Genomic DNA, 14,906 nt, shown 5'->3' on the forward strand with positions numbered 1-14,906 from the left:
TATACACATACTAGTTGTAGTATATATAGTAATTCATTGTTTAATGTCTCATAATTGTTGATTGATTTACGTATGTGTGTATGTATGTGTTCTGTGTTATAGATTTGTTTAGATCCGTAACTACGCTATTATATAGTACGTATGTGTTAACAGGCATATACATATGTATGTATGTATGTATGTATATGTGTATATATACAAATAAATATATGCATATATATATTTGACTGAACATTATTTTTTTTATATATTAATAATTAAATTTTAAACAACAACAACAACAACAAGAACAAACAACGGAAAACAGAAAAACACTTAAAATAAATTTATGTCCAATGTGAAACACACAATTTGAAAAACACACGAAAAAGAAAATGAAATCTTGTGGAAAACAAATACAATGAGTATTTGTGTATATTTTAAAAGCTATCAAAAATTTGAAAGTAGCAAAAGCTAAAAAACAAAAAACAAAAAAAAACAAGCCGAAATAGCAAATACCAACTAAATGCTTTTTTTTCATCAAATGTTATGATGAGTATTAAGAAACGAAATCGAAAAGCGAAATTGAAATTGAGATATAAATATTATATTCATTAAATGTGATAGTCGAGTGCGAACGACTATAAAATACCCTGTATCAAATTAAATTAAGCAAATAATACGTTTGTGCATTCCACATGCTACAGGGTATTGCAAGTTCGAGCATAATAAAAAGGTTGCGTTTTAAATTTACCTAAATATTAGACTCAAACCGAATAAAGCCAAAAAAAAGAAAAACAGAAAAAAAATAAACAAGTCTAACCAAGGCGACCAGCTAAGCAACCCAACTATAATAGTAGTGTCCTCCCAACAAGAGCATATAATTATATAATTTTACACACATAATTAAAATGCCAAAAACATAAATAAATAAATAATGAGATCGGTATGAGAAACAAGACCGCAGAGGAGAATGTTTTTTTTTTAGATTTTTTTACCATTAACTTTAATTAACGCTGACTATGTAATTGGCTGGGGGGCAAAAAATTGAATACCAGAACAAAATTATATAGACATACCATATATATATATATATATATATACATATTTATATATATATGTATATATATATATTTAGGTGTTAAATGTTGCGTCAATAAGCCCCTCAAAGTGGCGAAATTTTATTGTAGAATAAATGTGCGGCTAGTTTGGAAACAACCCCAAAATCAATAAATAACTCACGAAAAACCAAAAACCAAAAAACGAACAAATAGTCAAGCTTTAAATGTTGTACGCATGAAATGGCAGACATTTTTGAGAACTGCAAAGGTTTATTAAGATCCTAACAAAATGCATAGCAACCCCTAAAAATAAATCCAAACCAATCTGTATACAAATCTACTAATCGTTGAGTATACAGCTCGTAATAAATGTTTAACCTAAAAAAAAAAAAACAAAACAAAACAGTTAATATGAAATACATATTTATAAATGTTTAAAGCGAAAATCTCTAAATGCAAAAAAAAAACAAATACATATATATAAATATATATATTTATGTATATACCTATATATGTATACATGTACTAAATGTAAAACATCAACTAACGACGGCAAATACATACATACATATATTCTGAAATATGTATGTGTGTGAGTATGTATGTATGTAAGCATACATGTATAATAATCCATAAATAATAATAATAATAATAGTTAATACGAAAAAAAAAATACCAAATGGAAATCGTTATAGAGTGTACGATACGTATTTAATGTCTTTTCAAATGCAAAACAACAACTGATACAAAACATGATGATAAATATGATGCTAATAAACTTATAAACATATTTCCATAAGGTACAAACTACTGCAAAGCCCAATAAGTAAAAGACCAAATATACTAACTGGAAACTCGAAACTCAAAACTCGAATCACTTTAAGGCCAAACGATGTTATTTGGTTTCAAGACAACACCAAAGACAACAACAACAACATAAAAAGAAAATTGAAAATTGAATCCGATCTGTATGTATGTGCTTACTGTGTATTTCGGAATGCTAATGCTAAGTGTATATTATTACCAACAATTGTTGAACACAATGCAACCAGCTAACAAGTTAAGAAAATTGAAACAATAAATAAACATGAAATTTTTGTGTGTATGCAAAATAAATATGAAAAACTGACTTTTTACTTGTCTTCTGTAAGTTGATAAAAAAATGGAATATATTATCAAAATAATATCATATATATATATATATATATATAAATGTATATATTATTGTTTTGTGATTGTATTCTATCATTAATAAATTTGAATTTTCCGCGCTTACTTATCTAAAAGATGTGCGCACTGTCATTGACATATATCGATAGTTTGCTGGCATCGATATGCGCGGTATGTAAGTTTGTGGACTTTCAGCATCTCTAAAACTGCGTACCCGTCGCGTGTTCGTAGATAAGTTGCAATTTCACTGGCGTTTCTTTTTTTTTGTCGAAAAACGCAAATACGCTGGAAAAGCAGTGCAACGATCATAATCAACTGACAAATAAAGCAAAACAATTGGCTACAATTTTGCAATCGGTAATCAAAAATGAGCAGTTAGAAAAAAACCAATTCGTATTTAAGTGTGTGCGTGTGCGTGTGTGTGTGTGTGTATGTGCATAAAAAGGCATAGCAACCAGAAAAGCGAACATTTCCTATGCAACATTTACACTTAAAAGGACTGCAATAAATGTTGCAATGACAAATGGATATATATTTTTTTGTAGCCAAATTTAGGCAAGCATTTACTTAATACTAACAATAATCGTATTTTTACTTTTGCTGAAGCACATGTGCATATGTATGACTGTATGTGTATGTGCGTGTGAGTGTGTGTGTACTAAACTTGAAATATAACACAAAAACGCAACGAGACAAAAACTCGTCAAGGTAAAGAATAAAAATGTGTGAAAAATTCCATTGGAATTACGCGAGAAGCAAATCGGACTAAAGAAATGAAGCTAAAGCAGATTTTTTTTTGGCATGTGTGTGTGACGTCGATTGCGCATTTCTCTCGTTGTGTGTGTGTGTATGTAGTCGTATCTATGGGCGGGGGCAAGTGGGTGGCTAGCATTGCGATCAAACGTTGCACTCTGCACAATGTGTACTATATATAAATATATTTTGTGAAAGTCTTATTCCAAATTGTAGTTAAGATACAGTCTTTCTTTTTTTTTCGTTGCATAAATTCAATGTTTACATGCTCATGTTCACATTTTGGCAGTTTTGCACACAGTGCTGTTAAACGAATTCAGGTTAGGTGGCAACGCCTGCCAACAACATTTAACAACTGCTGCGAGTCGCCGGTTCTAAAAGGAACATAAAAACTATTTTTCATCTATTTTTGAAATGGACTACTTGGCACTTAACTCTAATTTGTATTGTGTATTAAATGGGCTTTATCAACTTTAATTAGCAACTCTAGCAACTATCTAAATATAATGCTAAATTCACTGCTGCGTTTTCTTTCATTCAAATTTGTATGCGTGCAGCTGGAATCGTTCCTAATCCAATCGTTCGATTGCACGTGGTGTATATCTACCTATCGATAATTGCGACAAACATCCCTGTATGCGACAACGCTGGAGCGAAGCAGTAACTGTTAACTGCAGATGTCGTATGCAGTGCAACGAAAAGTTTTAAACAATTCAAATTCAATTATTATACAATAATATTCGTGCTAATAACAGTGCAGTCAGTAGCCCAACCAAAGCCTATAGCTTTTTTTTTTGCATATAACAAACACGCATCACGAAAAGCTTGGACTGTTCATTTGTCAAAATTCTGTACATGTGTACATAAATGTGTGTTCGTGTGTGTGCCAAAATATACATGCATGCTCATGTTCATGTTTGTGTTTGTGCAATTAAACATCGATGCTGCAAACACAACTTGCCAAGTAGAGTCGTATGAGTGTGTGTGTGCGAGTGTTGCTTATGCGTTGGCAAATTGTTTAACAAAATACGCATAATTAGCACTTTTTGCATAATCGACACATTTCCAATGTGCGCGCTCTGTGTTTGCATTCGCCCCGCGCTCTCCCGGCTCCCCTACGTCATTTAGCCACCTGTACGCCCTTGCACAAACACACACACAGAGACAGATATACACATGCACGCACACATGCACAGCTAGACGCGATGTGATTTGCGGTAGTCTCGTGAGCAGCGCTGCTCACTTCACTTGTCAATGCGATAACACACACACACACTTTTATAAATACATATGCATATTTGTGTATGTGTCCATTCTATTTGATTGTCTTCTTCTTTGGCCTCTTTTTGCTTTTCGATTTGTGCTCTGATAAAAAGAAAAAATAAGCGGAATATTTGCAGAGAGCTTAGGCGCCGCCGGCATTGCTCTCTACGCTTCAGCTGCAGCTGTGGCGTCTCGCCGACTTTGCAACGTTTCTATTTGTAGAAAAATAGCGCATAATTTGCAATGCAATTGTTTGCGCTTTCTATTTAGTTAAAAAAAAAAAATACAATTTTTGATAACACATGCGATCGTCGTGTGTACGTACGTGTATGTGTATTTGTGTGTGAGTGTCATGGTACAATGAGAACGCGCATTTTTGACGTCACGAGACGATCAAAAATACATACATGCAAACGATTACTTTTTGATCTCTTTTTGGTCAGTGATGCGTCAAATGACAGCGAGAGAGAGAAGATTGCCATACATATATAATTATTATTGTGCGGCACAGTGGCAACGCCATTATTTCGGCTTGTACCGTTTCGACTTAAGCTAATGATGTGCATATAAAAAATATAAATATTAATACATATTTGAATGCGTTTATTTTGATTACAGTTGCAGCCTGTTGACAATTAAAAAAGAACAATTTGAAGTTGCCATGAAAATCGTCAATAGAAATTAGACGACGGACAAGCTTTGGCAACAACAACAATAATTTAAGAGAAAAGTCCAGAGGAGACCTCACTCTAAAAGAGATAGAGGGAGAGAGAGAGAGAGGAGGAAGTTGGAGTAGGAGGCGTATTCGCTGGAAAGCACAGCAGCAAATCCCGTCCGTATTTGAATGGATCCGTGTGTTGGCTGGTTTCAGGAGGAACAAGAGGGACCAGCGTTGCGCACATGGCTAAAGATTTGGGAGACGAATGCACAGGAGATGGGCGCACTTCTTGAGCAGCAGCTACAGCAGAATAACAATAACATCAGCAACATCAGCAGCAGCAGCAAGAACGACAACAGCAACAGTATCGTCAGCAGCAGCAGCAGCACAACGCCCACCAACAACAACAACAGCAGCAGCAACAATAAAAGCGACAACGTTTCAACAATTGGTCAGTGTGATCCGGATTCATTGCAGACACTGCTGCAGCAGTTGAACGAGACGCCTGCTCGGGGGAATAGCAACAACAGTAACAATCGCAACAGCTCGAGCAACACCTCTGTTGATTCCACATCGAACAACGACAATAACTCGCCAACGAGCAACAGCAGCAGCAGCAACAACAGTGTCACAACAACATCAGCAACCGCAACAACAAGCGCCGCTAACGTCGCAGCGGCGGCAGCAGCAGCAATCACAACAGCATCAGTCGTCGCAGCAACAGCTGCTGCAAACAACACAACAACGACAGCAACAAGCGGCGATAACAGCAGCAGCAGCACCACCAACACCACTACGACCAGCACCACCACGAACACTAGCAGCAACATCATCAGCAACAGCACCACCACCACCACCACTACCACAACCAACAACAATAATAACAACAACAACACAAGCTCCACAAACACCACCAATTTTATAGCAAATCCCGCGTCGAAGGTGCCGCTGCACGAGCGCAGCAACACCTACTATAATCCATCGCGTAGGAAACGTGTCGTGGACAACAAGTCGAGCACACTGAATCTGAACAAGCACGCGGACATGATAGTCAAGTATAAGGGTTGCCCGTGGCGTGTGCGCGACTTTCAATACGGCGATGGCATAATTGGACTGCACGAGGAGATCGAACACTTCTATCAGTATGTGCTGCCCACGCCCTGCGAGCATGCCATACGCAACGAGGTCGTCAAGCGCATCGAGGCCGTTGTCCAATCGATATGGCCGCAGGCCGTAGTTGAAATATTTGGCTCCTTTCGCACCGGCCTCTTTCTACCCACCTCGGACATTGATCTCGTTGTGCTGGGTAAGTTTCAACATATCAACTGCCATCAACAACAATCTGATTATGTACACTTTCCACATGTCAAAATGCATTACGAGTTCTTCGACTCTCCACTCTTAGTTAATAATCAGCATAATTTAATTTTAAATTGAACCGATCATAATTCAAACCAAGTGTTGGTCTATAAACTGTTTGTTCAGTTATCTGCAGTATATATTTGAGGATTTCCTTTTAGTTACGTCCTCACTCTCATTAGTGGATGTATTTTATATATTGTATCCTTTATTTGATAATCGTTTGGCATTATTTTTATGTTCATATTTATATTAATTTTTTATTTTATATTAGTCACGAAATTAACTTTATTTTGTCCCTCAACTCTTTTCTCTCTCTCTGTCTATCTTTCTCCCTCTATTTTTGTTTATATTCGCATTGTTTTTTTTTTTTGCAGGACTGTGGGAGAAATTACCGCTGCGCACGCTAGAGTTCGAGCTGGTGTCCCGGGGCATCGCGGAGGCGTGCACGGTACGGGTGCTGGACAAGGCGTCGGTGCCGATCATCAAGCTGACGGATCGGGAGACGCAGGTCAAGGTCGACATATCGTTCAATATGCAGTCGGGCGTGCAGTCCGCGGAGCTGATCAAGCAGTTTAAGCGCGAATTTCCCGTGCTTGGAAAACTGGTGCTGGTGCTGAAGCAGTTCCTGCTGCTGCGCGATCTCAACGAGGTCTTCACCGGCGGTATCTCATCGTACTCACTGATACTCATGTGCATTTGCTTCTTGCAATTGCATCCGCGCGCCATATTCCCGGACAAACCGAATCTGGGCGTGCTGCTGCTCGAGTTCTTTGAGCATTATGGCATTCGATTTAATTACATCAATGTCGGCATTTCCATTAGACGGCGGTCGCTATACGCCCAAGGATGAACTGCAGCGCGACATGGTCGATGGCCATCGGCCATCGTTGCTCTGCATCGAGGATCCATTGACGCCCGGCAACGATATCGGACGCAGCAGCTACGGTGCCTTCCACGTCCAGCAGGCCTTCCGCTGCGCCTACCGTGAGCTCACCAAAGCGGTCAGTCCACTCAATCTTTGGGGAACGGATGCCAATGTCACCTCCATATTGGGTGAGTGCAAATACAGAAGAACAATTTCAATACAAGTTAGATACTAAGCTAAAACAGTCCCAAAAACAGAAAGAATATATATGCAAGGAATAGAGATCAGCTAACGGGGAGGAAAAGGGCGTGAGGAGCAGCGAATCGATGCAGATTATACATGCGCTGCTGCAGCACAGCACCATGCATGACGACTCTACTTTAGTTCGTTTATTATGGAACTCTTTGACTTTGACTTACATTTCTTTCTTGCGCCCTCTGATCCAGTGCCAGTCCTAATGAACCCATGGAAAGCTTTTACCCATCTTCAAATTTGCTGTTCTAACCTAAGAAATTGTACTGAATGTTTTTTTTGTTGTTGTTTTTCTCTGACTTTAAGAGCATTTGTTTGGAGACCGTCCATTCAATGTGGCTCAGCAAATGTTAATTTTTTTCGATATCTCCTCAGTTAAGGCTTTATTACAATGAATATATTCCAATCAATGGAGAAATGAAAGTTTCCTGAATTTTATGCAATTCCTCGCAGCGATTTCACTGTCCAGCTCAATATGGAGTTTTTAGCCAGAGAGTTTTCATTTTTAGTATTAGGAAAGAAATGAAAAAATGAATATTTTTGAAATGTACAAGTTATTCTCTTACTATATTAACTATCTATGTATATATATATATATCTCCTGTTATTTTTTTTATATTTCAAAGGTCGCATTATTCACATCACCGATGACGTGATCGATTATCGGGAATGGATACGCGAGAACTTTGACTATCTGACCGCCATCGATCCGATCTCGCCGCTGCCCGCCTACACGAACGGAAAGTATGTGATCATGGCCTCCGGTGCCGTAGTCCATCCCATCTATCACCCCCACGCGGTGCTGCAGACGCACGCACTGGCGCCCCAGCCATATCATACGGCAGCAGCAGCAGCCGCCGCCGCCGCAGCAGCGGCCGTGGCAGCAGCTGCACAACTGCAGCAGCAACAGCAGCAGCAGCAACAACAGCAGCATCATCATCATCATCATCATCAGCAGCAGCAGCAACAACAGCAGCAGCAGCAGCAACAACAGCAGCAACACCAACATCATCAACATCTGCAACAGCCACAGGCACAGCTGAATCTGACGGCATTGCGTCATCGGCGAGGCAGCACCTCATCCGCTGATGATTCCGAGGATAGCAAGGACTGTGAGCTTAACGAACGAGAGCGGGAGCGGGAACGTGAGCGGGACAGGGAGCGGGAGCGAGAGAGGGAGCGAGAGCCATTAACAGTTGTCGGTCAGCCAATTGTTGAGATCATCGACATCACGAACTCGCCGCCCAACGGACTGGATGTGATTGTGGCGCCCAAGCAGCTGCCCATCAGCAACAGCTCGTCGGTAATGCACACACCCACACGCATAGATACATGATGAATGGCTGCCGGCCTCATGCAGCAGCAGCAGGCCGCCGGCTGTGTTATGCTGGCCGCAATTGCTACCAACCCAAATGCTGCAATGCCGCGTGCACAACAATTGTTGTTGTTGTGCAGCAGTAGCAACAATAATAGTAACAACAACAGTAGCAGTAGCAGCAGCAGCAGTAGCGGCGTCATCATCAACGATAACAATGGTGCAGCAACTGCGGCCAGCATAATGCCAGTCGTCGTCAAGCCACAGGGCCAACCTTGCCAACATACATGTATATCTTCTTCACAACTACAACTACAGCCAGACGTGGAGCAGCTGAGCGATGAACCACCACCACTGGATGAACCACCACCAATATTGATGAGCAGCGTGAATGTCTACTCCAATCACAGCAGTAGCAGCAGCAACCCAACGACACGAAGTTATGCTCACCAACAACAGCAGCAGCATAGAGGTCACAACACCACTTCGTATTATCGTCAGCAGTTTTATGTGGCGCCGCACATGCAACAGCAGCCACAATTGACCAAGTCCAGCTCTGCCAGTACGCAGCAAACTGTTGGCTACAACACACAACATTCGCAGCAGCAGCAGCAGCAACAGCAGCAACATCATCACCAGCAGCGACCACAGCATTTGCGACTGTCCAGCAGCAACAGCAGCAGCAGCAACAACAACAGCAGCAGCAGTAGTGGTGGTGGTTACCAACAACAGCAGCAGCAACATCATCATCAACAGCAACAACAACAACAACAACATCATCACCATAATCTGCATCATCAGCAGCAGTCGCAACAACAGCAACATCATCATCATCAGCAACAACAACAGCAGCAGCAGCAGCAGCATCATCGCCGTCATCATTTTCAATCAGGCTCATCGAGATCGGTAGGTTCGCTCACAGTAACATGCTCATCCTCATCCTCAGCCTACCCAGTGGCAGCAACTGCTGCTCACAGCAGCAACAACAGCAGCCACAGTCGATTGCAACAGATGCGAGATGCTCGTCTGGTCAACTCATCATCGTCAATCATTTCCATATCGTCGGAATCCTCGGTTGGCAGCTCCTCGGGCTCATCGCCACGTTCGCCACGCTGTGCTTCTGGCGGTGAATCGGCCGATTCCGCATGTGGCCAGCTGGTCACTGCTGAAGATTGCTGAATGGCCGTAGCCATAATATACATGTGTGTGCCTGTGTGTGTGTGTTTGCGTGTGTGTGCGTGTTAGCGAGATAGAGATAGCAATAGTCATGTGTGCATAAAAAGTTGCCCTCGATTAGAACATTTTTGTTTAGTTTGATTATCTTTTTATCTATATATTTATACATATTTGTTTTAGTAACAACAATTTTTTCGGTGTTCCTATTGAATATAAATATGACATATTTCGTACATATGTTGCTCAGAAGGTGTTAATATGCCATATTAGATGGCACAATTTTTTACATATGTATTCAATATATTCCTCAGACTATATGATTTAGTGCTCAGATGCTCCGATGAGGTATACTTTTATTTAACTAACTGTGAGGAATATAATAGCAGCTAAAGGCCCTATTCAAAGTAAACAGAAAAGAAAGAACAAATCTATCTACCGATTGTTCCTATATGAGCAATATGATATAGTAATTTGATCCTTAAGTCCCGAAGCAGGAAGAGAGTTTAGCTGATATATACAAAAATACAAATAGGTCAGAGCAACAGCAGATACGGACATGGCCACTCTTACCCACCCTCCACACAGGGTATATATATAGTGAATTATCGATATGATCGAATGAAAGAGATTCGAGTCGACCTTTCTCTATATATATATATGTTATAGAGGGGGCGGGGAGATAATTCCTTCAGTGCGTTGCACACATCGTAAGAAATAACATTAATAATGCTGCATATATCATAACCATTAACTAAGAATGCCACATCCGTGCTGTCTCGCTTGCACCCATCCTATAATAACTACCACCCACTCACACAGACACACACACACACATATATATATAAACACATGCATATATATATATATATATATATATATAGTAATCCGTACACTTTGCTGCACTCCTTGTGTGCTAGTTGGAATTTCATTTTGTTTCTAAAATAATAATGAAAGAAAACAACTGAAAAAAAAAAAAACAAAAATAAAACTGATTAAATAACACAAAACATTACATTTAAAAACTAAAATATATATCGGTGTATAAGTAAAAAGAAAAGAAAAAGAAAAACATAAAACCCAATTTAGTCTATATAAGATATTATGTGAAGCGAAATGTGAAGTACGAAATGAAGTACATATATATGAAATATTATTTGTAAAAAAAAATATATGGTTAAGGCAACTATATAGATATTTTTTTTCATCGTTTATTTGATTATTATCATTTTTTTTTTCTGTTAGAAATGTAAGTAATAGTAGTAAACTATTATCATATTAAATAAATGTAGTATGTTGCTTATAGCTTAAGTGCTGCATATGTAGTATGTATGTGTATATATTATATATGGAGAACGAGCAGATGTATATAAATACATACATACACACATACATTATGTATGCGAAGGAAAGGTGTACAAGCAATCCAAACAATAAGCGTGAAAATCCTGCAAAACTTGTGCGCAATTCTCACGCGAATATTATTAAGTGAAATTGTGTGCGTCTAACGAGAAAAACAAACAAGAACAGCAAACAAAAAAAAAAAAACAGAAACAAAAAAACAATGAGAAAAAACAAAACAAAAAATAGCAGTTAGTTTTTTTTTATTGATCGATCGTTAAGCATTATGTAATTTCCATGATAAAATCTAAATCTATGATAAGAGCTGCTTCTTTTATTAACGCCTCAAATGTTTTTATTATTATTACGATTATTATTATTATTATTATTATTATTATTGAATATCCCAATACTATTTCTGTACTATTACTATTATGATTATCATATTTAAAATTCTGCACCTAAGCAACACAAAAAGCAAAAAACATTGTACGAACACATTGCACAACAAAAGCGATCACACACAGAAACACACACACACAGAGAAACACACACACACACACACTGAAATGCAATGTGTTTGAAAACAAAACAAAAAAAGCAAAACAACTAAAAAGAAAAAAAAAACGAAGCCAACAAAAAACTAAAACCAAAACGGTGTAAAATTATTCATTATCATATACTTACTATAGGCATATATGCAATTCCTGCCATTTATTAGTGTACATATATACATGTATATATATATATATATATATATATATATATATATGTGTATGGGTGTATATATATGTATGTGTATATGAGTTTATTGGCATACTCGATGCCGCTTTCGTCATATGTCCTAGAATATTCCTAATTGCCCCCTTCCCGCCCCTCCCCTCCGCTATTCAACCATTCTTCACTCTTGTCTTTAACTTAAACTTACTGCCATTTTGAGAGAAGTTTTTAAAACAAAATGAAAAAGAAAAGAAAAGAACATTTAGACTTTGTACATGTATAACATTTAGGCTGTTCTTTCCAATTGTAAGAGAAACAAGAAAAACTTAAGCAACGTATAAGGATATATTATTGTGCATGTTAGTGAATCAGAATAAATAAGCGCTGTCATTGCTGCCCCGCCCTGCCCCGGCCAGTGTTGGCTAACTTATCGTTATCGACTGTCAACAACTAAATGTCAATCATGCACACCACTCCGCCCCTCGTCCGCAGCACAATCATTTCTCTCGATAGCAGCTGACGACGACGAACACACTTGACTTGACTTGATGACAGCTGCTTTGAAGCCCACCTTACACCCACACCCAAACACACACACACACGCATGCAGTGCTGCACACACACACACACACACACACATAGACAGCAAAATTGTAGACGATAAATGTTAGAATGTCGCAATAAGAAATCTTCAATTTATGCACACTCGTCGTCTGTTAAATAAATATATATATATAAATATATATTGTGTAGTTAATAATTGAGAAAACAAAAAAAAAAACAACCAACAGAAGAGATATTCATACGTACATACATATGTACATAATATACATACATACATAGAACATACTCGAATTTGAGGTGTGAGTGCGTGTGTTAAGCAATCGGCAAAATTAGGTTAGGTTGAAGCATTAAGACTTGAAAGCTATGCAAACAATTTAGAAAATACATATTATATACTAAAACAAATATATACATATATATATGTGTATATCTATGTTAGTAGCACAATCTCACACATCCACCCACACACACACACACACACAGACTAGATACATACTAGTTGGATATTATAATATTAGTGTTGAGGTTATGTCGTAAATTTTCCAATATCCGATCGCTGTTTGCCTAGCCAAGTAAGTTGTAATATGTAACGGGATTTTTTTACATATATATATATAGACACATATATATGTGTGTGTGTGTATTATCGTGTATTTGAGTTTTGTGTAATTTTCAAATACTTATATATATAGATATATATATCGATGTGTATGTAAATTGGCTAAAGCGATTGTTGTTTATTGTACTGGAATAATAACAACGATATAAAGAAGCCGATCGAACGCGAATATAATACATACATATATATATGTGAGAGATGGTATGCTATGATGATATCATATACATGCATATATGGCAAATACAATTTCATAGCTATATAAAATGTAAGGCGAATTCGCAAACAATTTAGTATATTGCATAACGTACATTTAAAAATCTAAAATTGATGTGTAATGCAACTTAGCAAATTAATGCGTAAGACGATAATTAATTAACTTATCATCATTATGAAATGATGATGATCGACGAATGAAGCCGAAGCAGAAGCAGGTTCAATAAAAATGCCGTGTTTCCTGCACGCAAAAACCAAAAAACAAAAAAAAACAACTTATTTCTATATAGTTATTATTACCACTTAATGTAGGTGAACTTAAAGGTCTTGGGATCGCTGGCCTCGCACACGAATTGCATGAGAATCTTACAGTTGGCATCGTTGATCAGATCCCTGGTGGCGAACATGTGCACACAATTCTCATTGCCACCGTAATTATCTGGCATCTGCTTGGCTCCGTTCCAAGGGGCGTAGGTCAGCGGACGACCGGTGGATGACCAATAGAAGGCACCCTCGGTGCCCAGATCATTGCCGGATATCCAAAAATAGTCGTTACTCTTGAAGCCCTTGGCCCTCATATACTTGACCAGTGCCTCCATTTCCGGCTTGTCCTCAATGGAGGCCAAATGGGCGTTCATCGTGCGGCATGTGGCCGCCGCCTGAAACCAATTCACCTTATTCATTGGCTCAATGTAGTAGTAGTTATCTCCGATCCGTACAAACGGCGTTGTGTCAATGTCCGATGGAATGCCTGGATTGCCATAGATTGGATTCATTGCGATTGTTGTTGTTGTTTTGTGGTTGAGTTGCTTTGTTGCTTTGTTCAATTGACTCACCGTTATAGACCTCCGTGCGATAGTTGGTGAATATGTTGACATCGGGCAGATAGCCGTAAGCCGGCACAGCCCAGCCACAGCCAAGGATTAGCAGTCGCAACAGAATCATATACGGTTCGTATTCCGGATGCATTCCGAGTAAGCTTGCCACGCCAACTGTTTGCCATTCTGCCTTTGAAGGGGTCTTTTATGCACAAACTCGGTGCTGGGGAAAATGCCTGATGTGGCAGCTGTGGCAACTGTGGCAACTGTGTTCTCCATAACAGCTGCACAAGCAACTTGTTCTCACTCGTTTTTAATTGCTAAAGAAAACAATTTGCCATTGATTCATAACAAATTATATATTTTCACAAAATGTTTCATGATTGCTGAACAAAGAGCCGCAAGAAAAAAAAACTAAATGAAAAACATCCATTTTAGATATTGATTTGATTTATAAAGCAGCAGCTTTCTTATTTAAAAAAAAAATAATAATAAAATAAAATATGCAAAATAATTGATAAATTAAAATATTAATTTAATAAAAATATATATAAAAATAACAAATTGAATCTTTTATAGCTATGCCAACTTTAAATGTTTACTTATCTTCAGTATGGATTGCTTGTGTTTAAATCAAATTCTCATCATTTTTTAACTTTACTTGAAGTATTTTTCTTTCTTTTTTACATTTATTAACATTCATATGTGTGAACTACTATTATTTTGTATAGCAATTGTGTATAGTTAAATTCTTAGAAATCATGCACATGCAATTAGTGC

At 38.2% G+C, this 14,906-nt stretch overlaps 2 protein-coding genes across 2 annotated transcripts; one reads left to right on the top strand and one right to left on the bottom strand.

Annotated features, from left to right (window-relative positions):
• The first annotated feature begins 2,439 nt into the window (after nucleotides 1–2,439).
• LOC6566160 (non-canonical poly(A) RNA polymerase protein Trf4-1) lies at nucleotides 2,440–9,998 on the top strand. Its single transcript, XM_043215991.1, is given in 9 exon segments — nucleotides 2,440–2,567; nucleotides 4,845–5,509; nucleotides 5,636–6,190; nucleotides 6,621–7,068; nucleotides 7,070–7,299; nucleotides 7,990–8,228; nucleotides 8,361–8,666; nucleotides 8,997–9,419; nucleotides 9,498–9,998. Coding segments are annotated over 8 exon segments (3,000 nt in total). The 5' UTR covers nucleotides 2,440–2,567; nucleotides 4,845–5,070; the 3' UTR covers nucleotides 9,858–9,998.
• Nucleotides 9,999–13,189: 3,191 nt separating this feature from the next.
• On the bottom strand, nucleotides 13,190–14,292 carry LOC6566161 (C-type lectin 37Da). The gene is made up of 2 exons (XM_001991943.2): nucleotides 14,145–14,292; nucleotides 13,190–14,059 (listed from the first exon to the last, which is right to left on the bottom strand). Exons 1-2 carry the CDS (start codon nucleotides 14,275–14,277, stop codon nucleotides 13,605–13,607), a joined length of 588 nt encoding a protein of 195 aa, XP_001991979.1. The 5' UTR covers nucleotides 14,278–14,292; the 3' UTR covers nucleotides 13,190–13,604.
• Nucleotides 14,293–14,906: the final 614 nt, after the last annotated feature.

This window comes from Drosophila grimshawi, unplaced genomic scaffold (assembly GCF_018153295.1).
Source record: "Drosophila grimshawi isolate 15287-2541.00 unplaced genomic scaffold, ASM1815329v1 contig_848, whole genome shotgun sequence".
Lineage (NCBI taxonomy): Eukaryota > Metazoa > Arthropoda > Insecta > Diptera > Drosophilidae > Drosophila > Drosophila grimshawi.